We start from the raw sequence: 23,383 nt of genomic DNA, 5'->3' as shown, positions 1-23,383 counted from the left end.
AGAAACGAGCGGTGCCGGTAAATTAATCGATACGCACACGTGCTGTTTTGTTTTTTCTCCTACGTAACGTTATCCTCGAGCTTATTTACTTTATACGTAATCGCAACACTTTCTCGTTTCCGTAAACCATAAAATTTTCACACCGGTCTTTTTTCCACCCGAGATAGAATCTCGGACACCGTTTCCACGCCGCACGAGAGATGGTAATCATACGCGTCGTTAGGCGATCTGATGTTAATAGTCGATTTCAGATCCCGATGGGATTCACGATTGAACCAGGATATCGGTACTGTAACTTGATTGTGCTTCGTGAAACCAAAAGCGAGAGATTTAAGCCAATTTGCATTAGCTCGGGCACATCTCTTTTTCGGCAATTGTATTATAAATTCGAGCTGCGATTGCATTTTTTATCGCTTGAAAGTAATAAAATAAACAGAAAGGTACAACAATGAAAGCATTCAATTCAAATTGAAAGCATAAGCATGATTATGATTACATGTTTATGATTACTAAACTAACAAACAATATGTTATTCATTACATTCAATTATTATTATATTTGCAAATTTTATCAACAAGTAAATAATTGATATTTATGTGTTTGTTCGTATGTGTATGTGTTGTGTGGGGAGGTGTAATGGAAAACGCAATCTTTGCCTGGATTTGTTTCAACCGCAGCGAAAAATCAGATTAATTCCCATGAAGCGAATATTTGCGCTAAACAAAATCGGAACTGTCATCTCCGCGCTCCTTCGTCCCATTTTCTAATTCGACCGAACGTAGAAAAGCGTTAATAAATTTCGAATCGGCAAATAGGTAAAGTAAATTGGATTTACGCAAGGAGGAATATCGTGTAATTGGGTCAACCGATATGAAAGAGAGAGAGAGAGAGAGAGAGAGAGAGAGAGAGAGAGAGAGAGAGAGAGAGAGACAAGAGATTGGCGTGCGCGTTCGCTTTTGCGGAGGACAGGATTTCTGTCTTCAAAGCATCGGCACGAGGCAAAACGGGCCCCGTTTCATTATCGGCTCGATTGTGGCCGGCGCCTTAGCCGCGAGGGCTCGTTTGCATACTATCGCCTCTGGAATGGAATTATTGTCGATTTAGACATATTCGTGTCGAGTGGTCGGTCGCGCGACTCGAGTCTTCCCCGGATTGATAACGCGAAGGGGGTTTGACGTCCTTTCAACCGAGGAGGATTTACAATGCACGCGAGAGGCGGAAAGGGAGGGGAAGGGTTCGCCGATTGCAGCGGGCACCGATATGCCTCCTTTGTGGACGATAATGTCTAATATAGGCGCGCTGAATGTTGTCGACGCGACAAAGCGTCGTCTGCCGCGTCTACTTTCCACGAATCTATAATATATTCCATATGGAGAAGATAGGAAAGTGCGTATCTGCGATATATTTCCGCCTCGTGCTACACATCGATTCATAGCAACCGTTTACCGTGAATACAAATATTATACGAATATATGCAAGACAGATTCGTAAAGAGCGTTTCACTTTCAAAGCTCACATGCGTTGAATGTCGGCGAGATGAAAAAAAAAAAAAAAAATAAAGAAGAGATTAAATATTTTGAAAGTATAAAAAAAAATTTCAGAATGTTAAAATTTTTTATAAAAATAATAATTTTTCCATTATAATATTTTCTTAATTTATAATAACAAAAATTTTGCATTTTATATGTCTGACAATAAAAAAAATATAATCTTTCAAATTGATTATTTTTTTTTTTTTAAGTACCTTATCTTGATTCTATAAAAATTTTTCTTTTTTTGTTTCTTTAATTTTTCTAATTTTTTTTTTTTAAATTTTGCAACACATCTCAAAAATTTCTAATATTCCGAAACACGCGTTGCTTAGAATTTATATTCGAGAATATTGAACTGTGTTAAAATCGATGAAAATAGAGGGTCATATCTGCACTCTCCTATCGTTGTATCGTTGCCAGAAGAAGAATTTGATAACAAATAATATTTCGCGCATTGTGCAATAAGCACGCTGTCACAGAAAGAAGAGAAAAAATTGCGGCGCGCCGGGTGATACTACCGCAATGTAATAAACACGAGACGCTACGACGCTAAGTGCCAGGATGTTAAGGACGTCATCGCTATCCTTATTTCGCGCCCCGTCTGACCCGAACTAATCAGCACAGCCAGCAATAATTACATTATATTAACAAAGTTACGTGCCAGACTAACTCTCGAGCCGACGTCGATGCATGGTAGACTTCGAGAGCTTGGCCTATCCATTCCCTCACATATTCATCTACCTAAGAACGTGTATATAAGCTCGTATGAGGCGAGTATGAAGCGTTAAATAAACGAGAGCGCGAGATGGAAGCCGATAACTCTGTGACATTTCTGTTATTGAACCATAAAAATGCAATATAAATACAAGGCAGAAAATGCGTAAAATCGTATCATCGTATCTATCTGTAGCAGAAAATTGGAAAATAGACATTTGATCTACCAAAGCAATGATATTACTATGGAATTGATCAAATAATAAGGTTGTTATCTAGATTGATTTAGCCAATGTGCAGATAGCGACTGAATTAATTTTTCCCGAATATTTATATTATTTATAATTGAGTTTCTTAAACATTTTCTACTCAGCGTATTTTCTACTTCGCGTCGCGAATCGCAGTTCTCTCCCCCTCACCCCTCTCCGAAACAAATGACAGGACGCATTACACCAGAAATATGTCTGAGTCGGCTGGTAGATACATCGAGGGTACAATTCCAGACTGGTTGATCCGAGGATTAGACGACCTTGGTGGCTGGTCCATTGCCAAGCCGCGTACTTCTTCCTTATCTATAGATACCTTGGCAGATGACGTCAGTTCCGTTCAGATAGGCTGTGCGCTACTCTTCAGGATCGTACCCGCCAGCCCTTTAATCCGTTTGATGCTGGGATATACAGCCCTTTCATTCTCTTTCCTCCTCGAGAACAGGATTTCTATCTCAATAAAGATAGAAACACGATAGCTTCTCGATTGGAATTTTATCGACGAATATCTGTCGGAATCTTTGCCCCGTCATATCCGGTACAGCTTTTTATTTTATTATCATAAAAATTTCAATTACAACTAAAATTCTCACAGCAGCTTCGTGTCGTAATATATCAAGATCATAATATATATATATATATATATATATATATATATATATATATATATATATATTGTTTTAATATACAATTTTTTCTATTATAATTTATGTTTTATTTTTAATAGATAAATTTTTCAGCTCTACGCGGGGATAGACAAGCTTCATCTGCCGGAAAAATAAACCGAGAACGTTTTCCCAAAATGGTCACTTTTATTTCACATCGTAAAAAATTTAAATCGCGATTTTTTTTACAATGCGACAAACATAGATCAATTTCATCCATTCGTGGAAAAATACGTGGGCAAGTCAAATATAAACCGAACTTTATCCAAAACAGTTTATTCGATCAAAATGTTTCCAACTCACATCCAAGAGAGAGAGAGAGAGAGAGAGAGAGAGAGAGAGAGAGAAAGAGAGTTATTTATAACATATTATTATTATGTTCAAGAACTGAAATGTGCGTACACTCTATGCACGAGCATGTTTTTCAAATGTCAAAGATTGCAATATTTGATAGAAATGAGTAATTCCTCTTTAGAAAAACGCATTTCTTTAATAAGATAGCAATCTCAATAGCTTTCTGGATGCCATTTGAAAATCCCATCGTCGGGAATAATTCGTAGCTTCTCATCGTTGATGCAACGAGCCGCGGCTATCGGTCGAAAAACTTTAAGACGCGAAGAGACCGGCAAATCCAGATTATCGCTAGAACAAACGCTCGCATTAAACGGGATTAATTAAAAGTTCTCGCCCGCGCCGGGTTCTTAGACGCGGAATAAATTTTTCATATCCCACGCGCGCGAGAGAGAGGGAGAAGCGGTCGCATTCGAGAAAATCTCGCGAATTTCCCCGCGTGAATTTTATCGTGAAACGCTCGAACAGACCGTGTTTTCCCCGAAGGCGAAGGCGGCGGCCATCGGCAGATGCCGGGAAAATTGGATGTGGGAATCGCGGGGGGCCCGCGAAATCGTCGAATAAATTGAGATTGACGGAAATGTCGAATATTTTCGATCTTGAACGCGCGAGCGCAATCGCCGGCGAAAGTGCTCTTATTTAATTTACAACCGGTGTCGGCGCCGACTATCCGCGCCGGAGATAGAGGGTGATCTCTGAAAATGGAGAGCACGAAAAAATCGTACCGTCCAATGACGACCGGTAATGTGAAAGCAACAATAATCAAATATTTTTCATTCATCTTTCCAAGTTTTCCAATAAAAATTTTAAATATTGGGATTCTGTGCTTGAAATACAAACTGATAATACTAAAATGCTAAATGTAATATTTAATGTCATTGTTAAACAATAATGGGATACAAACGATGTGAAATCGATGATTGTCGCAACTATAACGAAGCACAAATAGAGTAATGTCAATAATCGGATATCTGGTTATCAAGTATGGTCAAGTACTCAAATATGGTCAAGAGTGTTTTCAAGTGGGAATATAACAGAGCTCTCTGATCAGTCTACAACTGCACATTCAAAGCTCACAAAGGCATATAATAGGCATTCGTATTCAACGCATATTAAATTTGGGTCGTACTAGCTGTTCTAGTGTTCGTCTAAAGCAACTGATTTGTTGATCTATGTTAATCATACCTATGAGTTTTGCGGAAAGTACATTTTAAAAATAATTTTTTAAATTTTGTGTTAAATTAATGACTTCTCAAACAATGATAGAAAAAAAAAATTAATCATTACTATATGCTTCGAAACTCGTGAGATTAACAAAAAATTTAAAAGACCTGTGATAAGAAATTTTAAAAAAATTTTAAAACATTTATTTATAATTCATTATGCGAATTAAACTCTGTCAAATCATTGAGAGTGGCGATATTCGTCCGGATAAAAATGCGCCGAAATTTTTCGGCAAGAAAAATTTCAATCTCGCGAGATGAGACCCTCGCATCGGTTCGCTTCCTGAGGCAAGAGGCATGATACATGCCTGATGTGTGATACATCAAATCCTAATGTTCAAAAGAAGATAGCACAAGAAGGTATGCACAAGATGTTTTAAAAATTGCAATCCTTTTCTAAAGCTAGTTTGATAATAATTATATATTTTGCTGAATGTTGATACATGAAATTCGTCATTTTTAATTTATTTAACACCGTTGTGTTTATAGTTGATGCATTCTTTCGTGATAAAAATATCGGTTATATATGTGGTATTATACTATTTTTTCAGAAATGATAAGAAATTCTTCAAGAGAAATTCCAAATTTTGTTACATGCTGAAATCCATATGATATTTTCTCTGCAATCTTTTCTTCGCAATACGCGGATATTCATCGTGATGTCGCAATAATGCATCTACCTCGATAGCACTCGAATCAAAACGATCCTACGCTATATCTCCAAGCACGCAGGACAAAGGGAATTCATTTTTATTTACTTTTCGCTATTGTAAATCTCTTCCTCTATCGCGAATCTCTTTGTATCAGCTTAATATCGATTGAACCTTTATGGTTCGAATAAAAAAAAAAAATCTTTCTAACAGCCGCGAGTAATATTATTTTTCCCCGTAAAAACTTCAGCTGCAAAGAGAAGTTTAACTGACAAAAAAAAAAAAATCGATCTATCGGGCCGAAATATTTACGAAGCATGCAGAGCTTTGATTACTCATCCCATTTTGTTCTTTTAATTAATACTGATTATGCGATTTATTCGAATATCGATAAGCGAGCATTATCCCAATGAAAGCTTTGAAACTGAATTCAACTCGGATCTAAATTACAGGTAAAGTCAGAATCCACATTACATGCTGCAATGACTACGCTTCTCGTTATATCATTCGAGGCCGCCCACCTGTCGTTATCGCTTTCCCTTTGTTAAAGCCATCCCTCTCTAGAGTATTCGATGACCGACCGGTCAAGTCGAGAGCTTTGAGAGAGCCTTAACGTAATGATCGATTGTGCACGGCCAGCTCAGAAGAAGCCGAACGTCCTCCTCCTTGCTTCTGCTTCCACGCACCTTCATCCCCGTTTACCCTTTGTAAACCCTCCTCCACTCCGTCATCCTACCTTTGCTATCACCACCGGAAGCGATCCCATCCTCGATGTACGCCCGCCTATATTGCCTCTTGCCTCGTCGCATCCTCATTACGTTCGCCGCTGCTATCGTCTCCATCTCGTCGAATCGCCCCCTCATCCCATCTCCCAAAATGTTATTACGTCGCTCACGCACGAACTGCGCTCCGGAGTTACGCTTGATGCCGCGCGCAAGTTCGCCGCTACTACTTCTTTTTTTATCTCAAATCTCTCACCCACCGTTTAATTTCTCTCCCCCGATCGTTTTCATTTTCTTACAAAATGAAATTTTCTCACGATATTGACTCGCGAATATAGTAACAACAACTGCATAATTGTATGGCGTTTCTAACATGACTAATCTCTTTTTTTTTTATTTTTGCAATTATATGTATGTGTTTGTTTCAATTCTCGTAAATTCATTAGGTTTCGAGATTATAAAGTAAAAGATAATTTAAACTCACCAGAATGATGCGCAGTGACGGAATTGCACAATGATGATCTGTAAAGTAAAAATATTCTCGATTAAATATTTTCCCTATGTGTATGTAAAAAAATATATACATGTATGTACGTAAGACAAATTTTTAAAATAATTAATATTTAAACATTTTAATTTCTAATTATTAATTAAATCTTTCAAATTTTATATTAATTAATATTTAATTATATTGTTTGGAAATAAATTTTTTTTTCATATAAATATCGAATAAGATAAATTGTACTTATAAAAAAAAATTATAAAAATTTTTTTAAACGAACTTTTAGAAAATATAATAAATAATTGAGCACCAGTAATTAATCAATAATTAATAATCTATCAATTGCTTACACAACGGGTACTCCTCCTCTCTTAATCATCTCTTGCTGTTCTTTCATTCGCGAAAACGCAGTTAATTACGATCAGCAAAAATACAACGAATAAATTACACGATACTTTGTATGGCACTCCCGACTTTAATCACATGCGGTACGCATTTATATCGATGAGAGAACAACGAGAAATTTATGATTTGCTTGAAAATCACGTGTCACTTTCTGCGGTAATGCTACTTTTTTCCTATGTCTGATAATCCTTTCGATATTATTATACAATGTTCGTTTATCGAAAAGAGTTAATCCGTTTCGCGAGCTGACGATCGTCAATCGTAATAATCGCATTTTGAAGACAATGATTAATATTATACATCGATAGGCAGAGCGGCTTACGTCGCTGCCTACTTCCCGCTCGACTCTCGTCGCGCGAATGACAGCAAGGTCAAGGGCGCGCGCTGTCATAAACAATCACATTCCTGAGACAAGCGTCGCGCGCAAGAGAGAACGCACATAGAGAACAGTGTATAATATATATGATTCCGTCACGAAATATATAATGCAATAAATGTACGTGGAGTATCTTATGTGTGTTCTACGTGGTGATCGTCTATTATACGACTTCTGGATACTTTAATCATACGTATTATTGCGCGTTCTCGAATTCGAAAATGGCACATTACATCTGAATCGACGAAAATGCAAAGCAAAATATTTTTATGCGCCTATATATATTCTCAAGAAAATCAAGCATATTTAAAAGAATAATTGTTGCCCATAAATGTCGCAATAAAATAACGATTTATATTTCCCGTTCTCTCTATCGTTAAATAGCAGCCCTCACGATTAATTAACTCTCGCGATTGATGACTTTTTTAAACGTACCGGGGCAATAATTATTTATCGAAGCAGGTATTTCTCGCGATATATTCGAAACATTGAAATCAGAAATAGGAATCCGAATTATAAATAATTGTTTCACTGTGGTATTTATGAGCGATAAGAGCGTTAAATATGTTCAAATATAAATAACTTTTGCCTCTTCTACTTTGAATTTTTCGCCGATTTAAATGTAATTTGCTAATTGTTTTCCAATTGAGATATACGCAATAGTATGCGCGCGAATTGCAGGATCGAATAACTCAAAGGTAATCCAATACCATGATACATTTATACGTAATTAATTAATAATCATTGAAATACGTAAGTTAATTAAAAATCGTAAGAAAAATTAAGTTTAGAAATGACTTGATAAAGAGAAAAAGAGAAAAAAGAATAGTCAATAATTACTTGATTATATTCTCTAATAATGCAATTTCCCAAATATTTATTTTTAATTTTAACTTATATATTTATTTAGATTTTATAGTCTTTTATCATATAATGCAAAATATAATAAATCGTTGGGAAATAGCTCATTACATTTGCGAGAGTTGTCAATCTCGCGAGAATTAATTAATTTTACCCGGATTGGTAACTTCTAATTATTTATAGAGAATGTCCGCGTTTGGCATCTCGTAGTATATTTTTAAGGACATATTTCGAGAGACAATATGATGAAAATTATTCTAAAATGCGGGCCTATATTACTCATTAGCAAGTAGCATTGCTGCAGTGTTTGATTGTGATTATCGTAAGTACTAATTTATACAATGTGTAATGTAATTAATTGTACTAATTTGTACAATTATTTGTACAAATGTGTAATATAATATTTACGTTGTTCTTTATTAGTACATCATAATAAAGTGCACGCATTGTGTATGATTAATATCAGGAATGGCGTGCAAAATATCGCGCGATTAAAGTGCAATATTCTGCTAATTAGTGCACATATAATCGTAATTAATTATATTGTCGTGAGTGGCATGTGAGTGCAGCCAATAAAGAAGCAGTAAAAAACAAAGAAAGAATCAGGAAGCCCGGGAAGACATCAAACGACGACGTCTATGAGGTAAAGTATTATATATGGTACGTTAATTATGTTAAAACAATACCGTTTTAATCATTTTAACATAGCCTGTATTTGCCCAGTATTTTAACTCTTACATTTCAAAAGCTATCGCTTGAATATTGACACATTCTGTACCTGCTCAAGACTGCTTCAATTTGTCCGAGATATCCATTAAATGTATTTAAGAAAATATTAATTGTAATAATTTATTTATAATAAAGATTTCATTATGAGAGACGGAGAGAATAGATAGACGGTAGACGGAAGGTCCAACAGGCAGACGGGCTACATAAAACCGACGGAAATAATTAATAATCCTGTAGATGACGAATTACGCCTTGACGTTCTTCTTGATTAATCGCCATCGGTTTTTTAAAATACGCGACATTTAAGATGAAAGAAAAGCCTTTGAGAAAATCGCTGTCTTAAGTGTCGCCGTTTTGCTTTTTGCGCGTTGCTCTAAGAAAAACTATACATATAATGGCAATCGCCTGCTTTTTGTATAAATGATAATGCGCCATTGACTGAAACAAGCTAAATAATGTGAAATCATTTTAAGATTAATAATTTTAAGAAATAATTTAATTTAAATGTAATTTCTTTTTTAAATCTTTAAATCACGAATTATTTTTTGAAACATAAATTAAACACGAATCAGTCATCTCTTTTTTTAAATCTAAAAAAATATTTTAAATTTTATAAGAGAAAGAAACTCAGAAAGTACATTTTTTTATCATATTTTAACTTTCAGCTTTTAAAAACACAGGTTAAACATATTTTAGAACAGCGAGTTATATAAAATTAATATATTAAGAAAATTGATATATTAGTGAGCATTAATATAATTTATACAATGTTATAAAAATGTCTCAAGTCTATACTAAATATCAGTCATGCTTTACTGATACGATAAGCCCAATAACTTGAAAAAATTCGGGCTATAGGCATCCCCTTTACGTCCGAGATGTCTTTATCACGATGAAATATTTCTATAATACCGCTTTGTTCGTCCACGCCGCGATACCATATATAGGCAAAGCCCTTTCTGCTTTCACGACCCTCTCTCCATTTAATCCGGCCAAACCTCCCTTTTTCGCAAAGAGAGAGAGAGAGATAGAGCAACTGACGTTTCTATATAGCATAGTGTCTGTACGCAAAAACATGGTTTAATGTTGTATATATATAGCACCGACGCTCGCGCACGACCCGTGAGAATTTATTTCCGGATTTACTAAACAGCCGCTCATAGGTAGCCGGATAAATATTTAATTGCTTGAATTATTTATTATATACTGTAGGAGGCGACCTTCGTGCATTGTCCATTCTCTCTTTCCCCCCTCCTCCTCCTTCTCCTGACCTAAACTTTACAAGTAGCGACCGTATACTCTTAGCTCGATGATATTTATGCCTCGACGTGGCATAAGTTTGAGAGTTTACTGCACGGTATGCATAAGATGTATCCGACTAATCGTCTTATCTTTCCCAAAATAATTATTATCGATCGAATAAAAATGTATTTGTTAAAATGTGGAAGATATGTTTAAAATTTTTTTTTTTTTTTAATCGCTTAATTTTATCATGCAAAATTATTTTTCAAACGTGTTCTTTTCTTTTTAAAAAGATAAACGTTGATCAATAACTAATAATAATTTCATAAATATTGAAAAGATCATAAAAATTGAATATTAATATAACATCAGAGCTGTTCGTGATAAATTGAATGAACTGCAATAAATTGGGATAAAACGTACATTTAACAAAATAGTTGGATTAAGAAATGATGCGATCAATTAATGCAATAAATCAAAGAAAGTTGTCCGAACGACCGAGCTGCGTCGATCGGAGATACAATGTGGTAACAAACGCAATCAAAGAAAGTCGGAACGCAAAAGTTGGAGATAAAGTTTTGCCCAGTCTGAGAGAATCATCGAGAGAGGGAGAGAGAGAGAGAGAGAGAGAGAGAAGACACAACTTCATCGCATACATCACGATAAGCTCTCCAAGCTCGCGTGTGCCCTACATGGATCACCATGGAAACGAAAAGGAAGCTACTCAGGACCCGGGAATTCCTCGCGAGGATAAGAACCCGAATACGGTTGTAGTCGCGACGCGAGGATTCACGTAATATTGTGTGCACGCGACGAAAGATTGTGTCGCGAAAAGAAAATTGAGATGAGCATGTATGAAGCTGTCGGGAATAGCGAGAGCCATTGTTGTGTGGCACAAGACGCCTTAAATATTTTATTTTACAAAGAAAGCCGCGTCCTGCGATAAAAACGTACTTCATGAAAACGTCGTAAAAAAAAAATTTATACAACAAAATATATTCGGAAAAGGCGCTTCCTTTTTATTCAGTCGGTCGCACGCCGATATTACCAGGCAATATAATTTACTAGAAATTCCAGAAACAGATGGATACTCTAAACAAAATTATAAACGAGAGAAACGTTCAGATTACGATATATTATAAGAGAGAATGAATTTGAGATTTTAATCGTGAAATGTGCGAGATACTTTGTGTGTTTATATTAGGTGCATTAAGTCGCGTCTGCAAAATATTGATTTTTCACATCCTCTTAGTTTCTCAAGAGATTCTTGATATTTTCTTCCTGACTCACTTCGCAGAATCCTCGCCTATAAATATTTCGCGCAATCTAAAAAGAATTCCCCGACCAGCTTTCTCGAAAATTCTCGCTACGACTCCCACGATGGTCGTATAGCTGGATGCTATTTTATAACATCTTATGAAATTCGGCATATGTGGACCTGTCATTCTTACTCGGCGATAATTTTACAAACAAATACATTGTCGCGTTCACATAAAAAAAAAAAAAAAAACATTCGGTAGCTAAAAACTTGATAAATACAAACAATTCGGGATTTATTCGAGGCTGCATAAAACACGTTTGACATGTATCTTTCATTCGAACACAAAGCAAGATCGCAAAGGAGAGACGAGGGTACGAGATGAATATACCTGTTTGCGCTTTGCGACTCGGGGCACGTTTAGCACGGCAAATTTCAATCTTCCCTTAAAGCCCCTAGTATTATTTCGTTCCGAGGACGCAACATCGTCAGGTCGCGTCCATTATTCGCACGCTAGACACACATCGACCGAAATGAGACAACGGCGTCTCTCGCTCATGAACCATTGTTTCGAGAGCATTCACGATACACGTGTGTAGATATGCGGATTGTTTCCACTCTAAAGGCGAGATTGGCGCAATATTTTCAGAATCGCGTTACACGGTTCGATCAAGAGGCTTATGTAGATTAACTGACGCACTAATAAATTTCGCTCTCTGTTTCTCTCAATCGTATTTTTGTCCGAGCGCGTTATCCGCGCTGATGACAGTTTTTATGGATTAAACTGAAATATTAAAACAACGCGCATAAATGCATAAATACAAAGTATAAAAAGATAAGCTTACTTTTTAATAATTTTGCAGATAAATACAATACTAGTAATGTGAAGAAAATGTTCATACAAAAAATATAAAGCGTATAATACATAATGTTAACAAGTTTTGTTCTGTTAGTACTTTTTTTGAATAAATTTGAATAAATTATCACGAGGAAGGGGCTCTTGTATAACTCTATTTTCATATCAAGTGAAAAGCGCAATGCGTAAGAGGATCGTGCCTGTTTATGGCAAAAAGATTTATCGCCGGTTTGTAAACGCGAGGGTCGGATTGTAATTTCCACCGTGGGCCTCATAAATAACCAATCAAACTCGTAATCGTACGCACGACGTCAAAAGCAAGGCTGGTGCGCCCCTCCCCTCCCCTCCCCGCCGCCCCTCTGGAGAAGAGGGTGCTTTCGGCACCCTCGGATGCGCGACACCCGCCGCGCTTTCTCGCGAAGCTTGCGGACGAGAGCCTGGCACTTTCTTTGTTCCTGCTCGAATCTCCCCTATCCCGTCTCATTGTGCAACTAAATGAGGATTGAGAAAGCAGGGAGATGCTGCTCCGATACCAGGCACCCCCGGCCTGGTGCGTGTGTGTTGAAGGATTTCAGTTTGCAAGTTGGGAGAGAGGGAGACACCTTAATGAGCCTTCGCCACTTTCAATCCTGCCAAAAGCATAGAACGACTGTGAGTGAGACGCGTCGCCTTACAAAGCACTCCGCGCGTCATCACGAAAGCGGCTGATAAATTTATTAACATTTGGATCTCGGTCGATATATCTACGAATGACAAATAGTATTTGCAAGATAACGATAATATTATAATTAATTTATTATTTTGTCCGCCATTGGAGATAATCGGGATAAGGTATTAGATATCTCTTGGCAATTTTCGTCTGTCAGACAGGACTTTAAGAATGATATTTAAATCAGGTAGTTTGGAGTTCCAGACGACCACAGCGTAATTTCAGAAATGCACGAGTGAAGAAAAAAGAAAGGGAAAGAGCGGAGAAGAAAACTCTTGTATTACAATGGCCACGTCATTCGTCGTTGCTTCCTCCCCATGGTTTTGCGACTCTTCAACCCTTTTGCATGGCCTCTTGTTACACGGTTACCCCGCCGTTCCTCTTTAAGGCTTCGTTTAGGATGGGGTTACCACTCGTTACGGCTGCTTCACAAGTGGTCTCTTTTTCCATGCACACGGCACGTAACGGCGAGTTACGCGAGCAGACGCACCAAACAGAAAAATAAATCCCTCCGAATCCTCGAAGAAATTATTCAATGAGTGATGCGCTGTCACATGCACCTTTTCTGTTTCTGTCAACTTGTTTATAATCTTATGGAACAAGATTGACAGAGATTACCTCCATATTAAATTAGTTTGTGCTATTATCAATTTTTTGACATTACGATAATTAAAAAAAAAAAAACTACAAATTAATCAAAATATCAATCGCGACATTATTTTTTTTAAAAAAAGGAAAGAAATTATAAGATTATTTTTATTTTTTTGTGTATATTTAAAATTTTTAAAAATTCTATATCTTGCTATCCTCTTACGTATCGAAGTAATTTTTTTTAATAACAAATTATAGATGTAATGATTCCTTCTTTTCAGTTTATCAATTTTATCTTTTTTATCATTGCATATCTCACTTTTCCTCATCATTTTAAAAATACCTACTGCTTTCGCATGAGACAGACATGGCTTTGAAATTCCGCATGTAATAGCTTAATCTTTGCTGACAGCTTCTATCACGGCGGCCATCAGGAATGCCCGGAGGAAATGTCGTCGTGATCGACATCCAAGAGGCATTCGCCATACGTGCATTCTCGGTAACGCGAATTCGATGCTTTTAAACGGCGCTCACCGCATCGCGCACTGCGCGATTTTTCGACCGGAGCGAGCAAACGGCTAGTGTCCTTTCCGCACCGAAGGGAGTCTGGCGGTGCTCCAAGCACGTGGAAAAGCAGTCGTCTTTTTTTCTACGTTCTCTCTCTCTCTCTTTCTCTCTCTCCGTCTGCCTCTCTGCTCATTGTCACGTGTGATAGTTGAAAAGGTTCAGGATTCCAATGGTTACGGACGAGGATTACCGGTTCGCTCGAGTCCCTTCGTGACGAAGATGTCTGAACGCGAACACAAACAACCGGGTCGATCGGGACGACCGGTTTTCCCATGGCATCGATTGCTGTGCCTTTTGCTGTCTCACCGATTGACAGGCCGCCGATATTGACAGTCGTTACAACGGGCGAATATTCAGTTACACATATTTGGAGAATCCTCACCGTGTCAATACGATCTTCCTACCTGCTTGCCTTCGATCATATATTTGCATCCTGATTACGATACATTTCTCGGATAAAATACTTTGTCCTGTATTGACTCATTGACCATTAAAGAAAAAAAATTTTGCAAAAATGATCTAAAATAATAATTATTGACAAAATCTGTCGTTGAGAAAAATTAATTTAATATCAAAGATTCGGTTAATTACAGTTGATATTTATTTGATCGATCGCATCGTCTGCAGTTTTCTCGTTGCGTAACGTACGTAATTAACATGGGAAAATGTGAAATCAAATTCACGTTAGAAAGAGAGAGAGAGAGAGAGAGAGAGAGAGAGAGAGAGAGAGAGACAGAGCCAGGACATCGTTACATCGAATCGGGCAACTGTGTGTACACTGTTACGTGACAGTATCCCAACAGTCTGTTTCCTTCCACATTGGCTTCTCCCATGAAGCGCAAGGGCTCCATAAATCAGTAATTAATGCACTTGCCGACGGGTAATTAGCGGCGACACTGGTGTACTTTCTGAAATATGTATCGTACACTACGCTATTAAGGCTCTGATCGAAGTGGCAGGTGAATGAACTCGGGGATTCCGCCTGCGATCTCGAGCTGTCTCAACGCGAGCACGAATTCTCCGAAACGCGCGGGTGGATGTCGTCTATAATCGAATTAGATAAATATCTGAACGTGTATCCTGCCGGCGGAAGCTTATTATGACGGAAGTTCGAATGGCAACTACGCGCGAGCTCCTATCGTGACTCGACGGACGTTATATCCTTTGGGACACGGTGTTCGTATTATCGATGGAAAAGTTGCTGTTGTTATTGTTGTTAGAATCTGATAGCAAATCGATACGAAGGCGTTTCCAATTTGCGCGAAATTAATTCTCATCCCTTATTCGCAGAATCTGGATATTCGTATTCTTCGGATATAAACGTAGAAGTTATTATGCATATACATATAATTAATAATTCTTAAAGCAACATATAACTCTTTGATGTATCTCTCGATATATTAGAAATTACACACAAAATTATAAAAATAAAAGTTTTCCTCCCTTAAAAGAACAATCATTATTTCTCAAATATAATATTCTGCTTAATTTTTTTTTCGAGATTTTATATTTAATTAATGCACGAGCAAATTTACGGTTTTATGACTTTATTTGATTCAAGAGAGTATGCAAGTTTGCTCAAATGTAACATCATAGAACTGAATTGTTTTAGTATTGAGTTGAACGACGTTTGGGCGCGGTATCGAGACGTGTATACGCGAAAGTTTGCCCGGAACTCAATTCTGGTTGAATCATTTCGTTATTGGTTTTTATAAAGCTGTGCGCGGTGTATTTTCAGAAAGAGCAAAACACGAGTACGCAGTAATACAGAGCCCCAAACCGAAACAAGTCCATAAATCTCCTCTTTCTTCGTCGGACTATTAATTCCGTAACTTCGCGAATTTCGATTTTGAAATCGCGAAGGTCCTTTTACCCAGCAACGATCGCACTCTGATTTATTTTGACGTTATTATGGCGATATGCAACATTATCGTCTCTTTTTACTAATGATAATTTTTCGATATTAAATATCTCAAATCAAATGATTCACGTTCTTGAATTCGGTAAACACATAGTACAAAATATCAAACATGTTTCTCTCGTGAATGATAAAATAATTTATAAAATAATGACAAAAAATAAAATATTGAAAAATTCAGCAACCAGAGAGAATAATGTGAGCGGCGAGACGCGAAAGGATAGATAATTAATGGAAATCTAGTTAGTCGCATAAAATAGTTTAGTGTTTCATCGTGTTTGCTCGCTGTCATTATTTGACAGACGTCTCGCCGCAAACGTACCATGAATTGACTCATGCGATAATTTGCATTTAAAACGGTGAGTCAATGAATTGGTGATACGAATCGAATTCGCTTCGTTAATAAAACAAAAAGCACATTTATCTTTTTTTTTTTTTTTACAAAAGTTAATAAAATGACATATTTTTGCACATTTGCTTTGTGACGATTTAATCGAAAACTATTTTTTCATATACAAATTTAAATTCTAATTACTGTAAAATATTTTCTTCTATTAACTTTTATATGTAAATATGCATTTTTAAATTTGATTTTTATCTAATTCTGATATAAAGATAAATATTTTTGATTTATTGAAATATTAATTATGTTAAATCTTTGTCTTTAAATTGCTGCATTAATATACGTCCCCAATCACCTTTCTAAAACTCAAAGTCATCCCGTAACGATCTATTTAGCGAATATCCCTCGTCCGAGACAAATTGAATCATCTTCTGCTCGGTAAACGTTGTCTTCTTAGGTTGACCTATTTAAAGGTGGTGACCTAAGTGCAGAATATCGACTGATGTCTCAATCTATTAAAAATTTTCAAAAGAATAATCGATGATTCAATTATTTCTTTAAGAATATACAAGATATACATTTTTAGTCGTTTTCTTAAAGTTCAAACGTCCAGCAAAATCATTCCGTAACATTTTAATGCATGCGTTATAATTTTTTTTTAAATATAGTAAAATTATGAGTTCCGTAATGCGTTATAATTATACTGCATGTGTCAAAAAGTTGCAGAGTACGCCTGCAGAATGTTCATCGAGCGCTCGCTTGGCTCTCGCACGATTAGTCGAGGTCGAGGCCTCGAGAAAAATTCGGAGCACCGCCGGCAACGCGGAGATAAAAAAATAGCGTTCTCGGCACAGAAATTCAGACGGAGCACGCGAGGTCTTTGAATTTTTGAAAGCCTCACCGCCAGTGTGTCAAGTGTATCGTCGTCGTCGTCGTTGTCAGTGACGTGGAAAGGACGTGTGCGGGTGTACTGTGGGAGTCGAGATTCCTGATATAAGAACACTTTGCCCGTCCGTGTCAAGTCAAGCGCCGCGAGACGCGGCAATACCGGGCGAACGTGGCCATTAGCCGCGCTCAGCCTCGTGTATATCGAGTACCTGTCACAGTCTCTCTGCGAATTCAATTTTCGTCTTTCGGGTGAGAGCAAGCCAGAGGGGAGAGAGAAAGAAAGAGAGAGAGAGAGAGAGAGAGAGAGAGAAAAGCACCAAAAAAGCGCCTTATTTCTTTCTTTTTTTCTTTTTTTTATAGAATAATTTATATCTGTAACGCGATATGATTATCTTAATGTCTAAAAGGAAAAACCTGCAGGCGAGATGAAAAACACTTGCTTTCATGCGTTCTAAAAAACTCTTGCTCTTGATCAAGAGTTGCCTGCGAAGATGATGCTGCTACAGTGAAATCTGTACATTACGCGACTTATCTTTCTTCGAAGAAAAAAGTGCGATAAAGATATATTTGAAATTTGATTTTTAAAATAACGCGCAATAATTTTCCGACAATATTCGCACACGAGATTACGCATTCGCTATTATACGAGCTCATAAACTAAAAACATGTGTTCGTGTTTTCTGTACGAACCACCGTGTTTGAAAAGTATGGAAACATCGCCGTGTGCACATGACAGGATATGCTTGGAAAAGAGCACGCGGACAAAATTGTACATCGTTTTCGCGCGAGCATGCATCATTTAGAGAGTATATCTTGGTGTTATATTGTGCGCAAATGCGGAAAATCGTATCGCTTGCCTCGCGTAACTCGATAGAAAATTTCTACCGCGCCCTTTACAACAATGGCGAAACTATTATCGGTGACATATCGAAAGAGAGTTCTCGTAAAAATAAAAGAGAAAAAAAATATTACCTCGCTAGCGTCGAAGTCTTTCGTTTCTCAATAAATATTTAACATCGCCGTAAAGTCCTCGTGATTGACATTGTAAATTGTACGATAAATTTATACGCGACGCTCCTTACGACATTATATAAATCATTGTGGTAAACGACGTGTATCCTCCGCGGATCTTCACAAAAACATGGAGCATTCTCCACGGTAACGGTCGTTGCTCCGAGAAGAGAATTGCCGGATTAAACCCAAAATTAAACTAAACAACGATCGAACTTGGCAGAAATAAAACGTTCGCGTCACGCTCGGCTGAATAGAATATCGTCAATCCAATATCAGGATGCCCGCGTTAATCATTCAACCGATACATATGTATACATATGTATACAGATATTTCTACGAAACATAAAACTCGATTTACAAATTAGATCGAGGAGACATATATGTGTATGCTAGTCGTTGCATAAACGCAGTGACATGCAATATAACGAGTGAGCAAAGGAAAATAATTCATATTTTATTTTAGATAATTTTATAATTAATATTTAATATAATTACATGATTAATTTTGATTAAATAATTTTAAGTTTAGTTTTAATCAGTTATATTTATAGTTAATTTTATAATTATTTTAATATTTATATAAATATCGAATGTATCTGTTCAAGTTTTTTTATTCCAAATTTTATCACATCTCATATTTTGAAAAAATTCTTTAACAAATATATAAAATTATTCGTTAAATTATATTTATTGTAATAAAAATATATTTAAATAATTATTTAATTAAAATGATCAGTCAGGTAATCGTTAGAAATATTTATTAAAAGTTTACATAAATCTGAATTATTTTACTTCGGATCGCTCACTTGTCACATCACCTGCAACGATCGCGAAGGCGCGGATGATAGGCGAATTAATTCGGAGTTTTTACACGTGATCGAGAATCATCGCGAAAGCAAGTCGCAGGTGCAAAGAGGAGAAACGAAGGAGAGTCCGACGGCGGTGGCGCCGATGGTTGAACGTGTGCATCGAGAGGGATCAATGAACAAGTTCAATAACCTTAAATCCACTTGTGACGGCGGACTACCCCATCGGGTACGACTGACTGCATCGCTCTTCAACAACCAAAATAGATATTCATTTTCCAAGAGTGCCATTTTCCCAGTCCAGACACAAATCCAATACCGCTGATTTAAGTGCCTCCTCTCACCCTCTCACCGCTAAGGTCAAAGACCTTATCGGCGCTGCCTCGCGCGCATCCCAACCCGAAACTCACGCATTACGAACGAGCTAATTATAAGATTCGCGATAGTCCCATTTATTTACTCCTTCCGTCTTCAGTCAGTGCGATAATCCGCTATCGAGATGAATCGTCGCCGTTGCTATTATGATCTGTGATATATCGCGTTAATATGATCTTTTTATAGTTCCTTTTTTTAAATCGAAACGCACAACAATATGCGAAATATTAATTGTCTGCGTGTGAAGTAATATTTTTTGGATTCACATATTCAAAAATATAAAAATTGGCATCGCTAGAATAAAAAAAAAAAATTTTTATAAAAAAACAAAAAAAAAAAAACAAAGCAGTACTCGCGAAAATTGACATCAAATACACTTGTGTATGTGATAATGTACACTGCTCTTATTTAGCGTCGTGTATTATTCTGTATATTCCGGGCGTTTTATCAGACAGGCATCATCTTTGCTCCTCAGCGAAAATGTGTATCTTGAAGCCACGGCGAAACTTCACGCGACAGCTGATATCCTGAGCACATGCATACTTCATCTTCTCTAACAGTTTTGCGATCGCAAAAGCTCATGACATAAATCAGTATTATTAAATATAATGTTCGTGCGACGAGCCACGTAATAATAAACGACGCTACGCAACACGGTTCCTAAAACGAGGAAATGTAAATGCGCGTTTTTGTTTGAAATTGTGGCAAATTAATCGCATAAAGTGGAATGCCGGCATTTGCTTATTCCCGCGACAACCACGACGTAATTGTATTTACATCGTGCAGCTTTGTTGCGTTGTCTTTTTGTTTACCAAATCAATCGTTATGTTGTATCGCTAACGAGCTTCGTTTTGCAGATCGCATTTTTTTTTGCGTAACAAGTTGCGTTTATAAAATAATCTAGAAAATCCATATACATGTAAGCTTTTTATCTCTTTTTCTACGCCTCTGTATCAATATTATCGATGCTAAATTATTATATTTTACAATTTTAAAACAATTTAATTTAAAATATATAGATTTTTTATTCGTAAAATAAAAAATCTTTTTTTTTTAAGATTTAAAATGTGAAGTAAATAATTTTTATTGTCACACCAATTCAGTAAATATTTACGATTGATACAATAATCATGTAACACATATAAATACTTTGTTAATTTATAATTATTATTGTTAATTTATAATTATATAATTTTTTCTAAAATTATTTCTCAAGCGAGAGAAAAACACTCACCTTATGTGCAAATTCGAAATATAAAGCAGTTCGATTTATAACACCAAATTGATCACAAAGTGCACACGAGAATCCCAGGAGTGATTTATGTCTGTGTAAATGTACCCAGTTCCACACGCAAACAAAAAGAAAATTTGCCAACAAAACCGACAAGAAAACTAGCAAAACCGGTAAGATCTTTCCTCGATTTTTCTTTTTTATCACGATCGTTCACCATTAAAAGCAATGCCAAACGGATATCAATCAGAATTTCGGCACGATCACGACGAGCATCGCTCGCGAACTGAATATATTCTCGCGGGGATGGAAGCATCGAGTAGAAATGAACCAAGGATGCTGGAGAGGGTAAATGGGGCAAGAGGGGTTGAGAGAATGCGCGCGTAGGAGAGAAATGGTGGGCGAGATGAGTGCAAAAGGGGAGTCGGGACGGAAGCTGCAAGGGGGACAGACGAGGCTATTGGCGTGCGCATAGATCGTATTCGTTCCTTGAACGATTGGTTAAACTTTATAGATCGTTGATAAAAATTTGATGTTTCTTTTTATGAATTCTTGAAGTAACTTTCTCGCAGTTTATCGCCCATATCGCTCATAATAAAATTTCTTGATCAATTTTTTAGTTAATAAATATGTTCTTGACGAGAAAATAACAGGAAATAAAGTTACGTCAATTATAAATAATATAAGATTTATAAAAAATAAAATTAATAAAATTTTTTTGCACTCAATATTTCAGAAGACAACAAAACTTTTTGTATTACATCCTCACTTAAAAAGTGTGTAAAATTAAAAAATGTTAAAAAATGTTATCTACTAAAATTTTCAAAAAATGTACAGTTCTCCAAATTGATCCAAAAAAGAAATGATTTTGTAAAAGATATTAATTTGTGAAAAAAGAATCAGGTGTAATAATATTAATAGCAAACTCAACCGCGAACACTCAATATCCTACATATTGAGTGTTCGCGGTTGAGTTTGCTATTAATTATTGCATAATTCAAAAACAAAAGTAAGCCACGGCGAACAGAAGTTTAACGATAAATATCGTCTGCCGCAAGCTAACATCACGAAAAAAAAAAAACTGGCAGTTTTAGGCCTCGTTTGTTAATTTTCATTCTCGGCTAAAATCGCTTCTCAGCCATTCAGCCGTCATCCTCCACTAACGCGGCGAATTTCGAAGGCTCTAAAAGTTTGCGTTACGATCATAAGCGCGACCTATATTAAAGTAACTCAATTCTACAGACACTAAAATCCGCTCTTCTACAGAGGATACTTCCTCCAACGTACACGCGATATTTCATACTCTCTAGAATTTTCGCGACAATTTGCCGTTACTGGCAGCTGTGAGAAATTGCTATGCAATTTAAAGTTATTCCTCCTCCATTACGTTGATCGTGAATCTTCGAAGAAAAGTATGATATCCCGCGTTTCGTCTCGTGTAATAAAGTCGTCATATTCAGCACATCGACGAGACAGATTATACTCTCGTAATATGACGAAAAGACATATAAGAGTCATCGTCTCAAGTGAAATGACCTCCCCACGATTATTCGCATCTGCCGTAATTGCTTCGCGACGAAACGCGAGATATCACAACCGGACCTAAAGTTATGTATATTCAACTGAGAATATTTCATAAGACGACACGCGTACCTGAAATTATTCAATATCCGCGGAATCCTTTGAAGTTATTCGCCGAACAGTCGGTTGCTTCTTTAAAGTTCCTCTTCTTCTCGTTTCCTCCTCTTCTCACTCTCTCGTCCTTCTCCGTCTGTGTCTATCATGTTCCGTTGCTTCCACAGTTTCTCTTTCTATCTCGTGGAGTATGTATCTATAACCTCGTCACCCCGACAAAAGGATGCTTTGCGAAGGAGAATATTTCACGAAAACGTCCCGATTATGGAATAAATTAAGAGCGAATACATCGTCGGAAATAGCTTCTATTTGCATTTAGAGATGAGATTGCCCTCTCACGCATGTAACGGTGGTTTCCCTCGAGGATTGAATCGAGGAGACAACTTAAAACACTTCCAGATAACGTCCTGCAACAATCAATGAAATCTAATTTTAATAAAATTTTTATATACATATTATTAAATAGCAAACATAAATAAAATTAATTTTTTTATTCGAGCATAAAAATAGTATTATTTTCATATTTCATGTATTTATTTTAATATATGATAAATAACAAAATATTTAAAATATGAATAGTAAATTGAATGTATCTCCCTAGATGTATCGTGAAATTAGTTAAAATATATCGAAATTCACGTGGGTCATATAAAATACTGCGCATTGTTTTAAATGTCAAATTCGTATATCAATAGAAATTATGATAATGACATAAACATTCATTTTCGTATAATAGAATCCAATAAAGGATTCAATATCTCAAAACCAGTTTGATTAACATAGCTGTATCGGTACAAAAAGATAAAGCGGAGACTATTGTCTCGTATGCAACCTATTCCTAAGGAAAAACCAATCGCATCCACTTCCGCAAACGCGCAAGCATCTGACAATGAGAATAATGTACAGATGCGGTGGAAGTAAGTATTAATTTACGATAAGATTGATTCTAACAAG

The 23,383-nt window shown here is 36.5% G+C and overlaps 2 protein-coding genes across 4 annotated transcripts in view; one reads left to right on the top strand and one right to left on the bottom strand.

Moving 5' to 3' along the window:
* The window catches only part of LOC126852314 (uncharacterized), a 163,675-nt gene extending 140,874 nt beyond the window's left edge, over nt 1–22,801 (bottom strand). The window contains exons 1-2 of one of the 3 annotated variants that reach the window (XM_050596986.1): nt 22,448–22,801; nt 6,608–6,645 (exon numbers count right to left, since the gene is read on the bottom strand). The gene's annotated coding sequence lies outside the window, so the exon portion shown is untranslated. Of the gene's footprint in view, nt 1–6,607; nt 6,646–6,975; nt 7,303–20,797; nt 20,980–22,447 lie in introns of those variants that run through there. The other 2 variants (XM_050596987.1, XM_050596985.1) reach the window with 2 other exon arrangements.
* Nucleotides 1–23,383, top strand: part of LOC126852491 (sodium/hydrogen exchanger 9B1-like) — a 31,458-nt gene that overhangs the window by 4,866 nt on the left and 3,209 nt on the right. The window contains exon 2 of the mRNA XM_050597327.1: nt 23,213–23,346. Coding sequence (XP_050453284.1) covers nt 23,213–23,346 — 134 coding nt within the window. The remainder of the gene's footprint in view (nt 1–23,212; nt 23,347–23,383) is intronic.

Source organism: Cataglyphis hispanica, chromosome 10 (assembly GCF_021464435.1).
Source record: "Cataglyphis hispanica isolate Lineage 1 chromosome 10, ULB_Chis1_1.0, whole genome shotgun sequence".
In the NCBI taxonomy this organism is placed as follows: Eukaryota; Metazoa; Arthropoda; class Insecta; order Hymenoptera; family Formicidae; genus Cataglyphis; species Cataglyphis hispanica.
The sequence above is the reverse complement of the archived record's forward strand: the minus strand, read 5'-3'. Positions and strand labels throughout refer to the sequence as shown.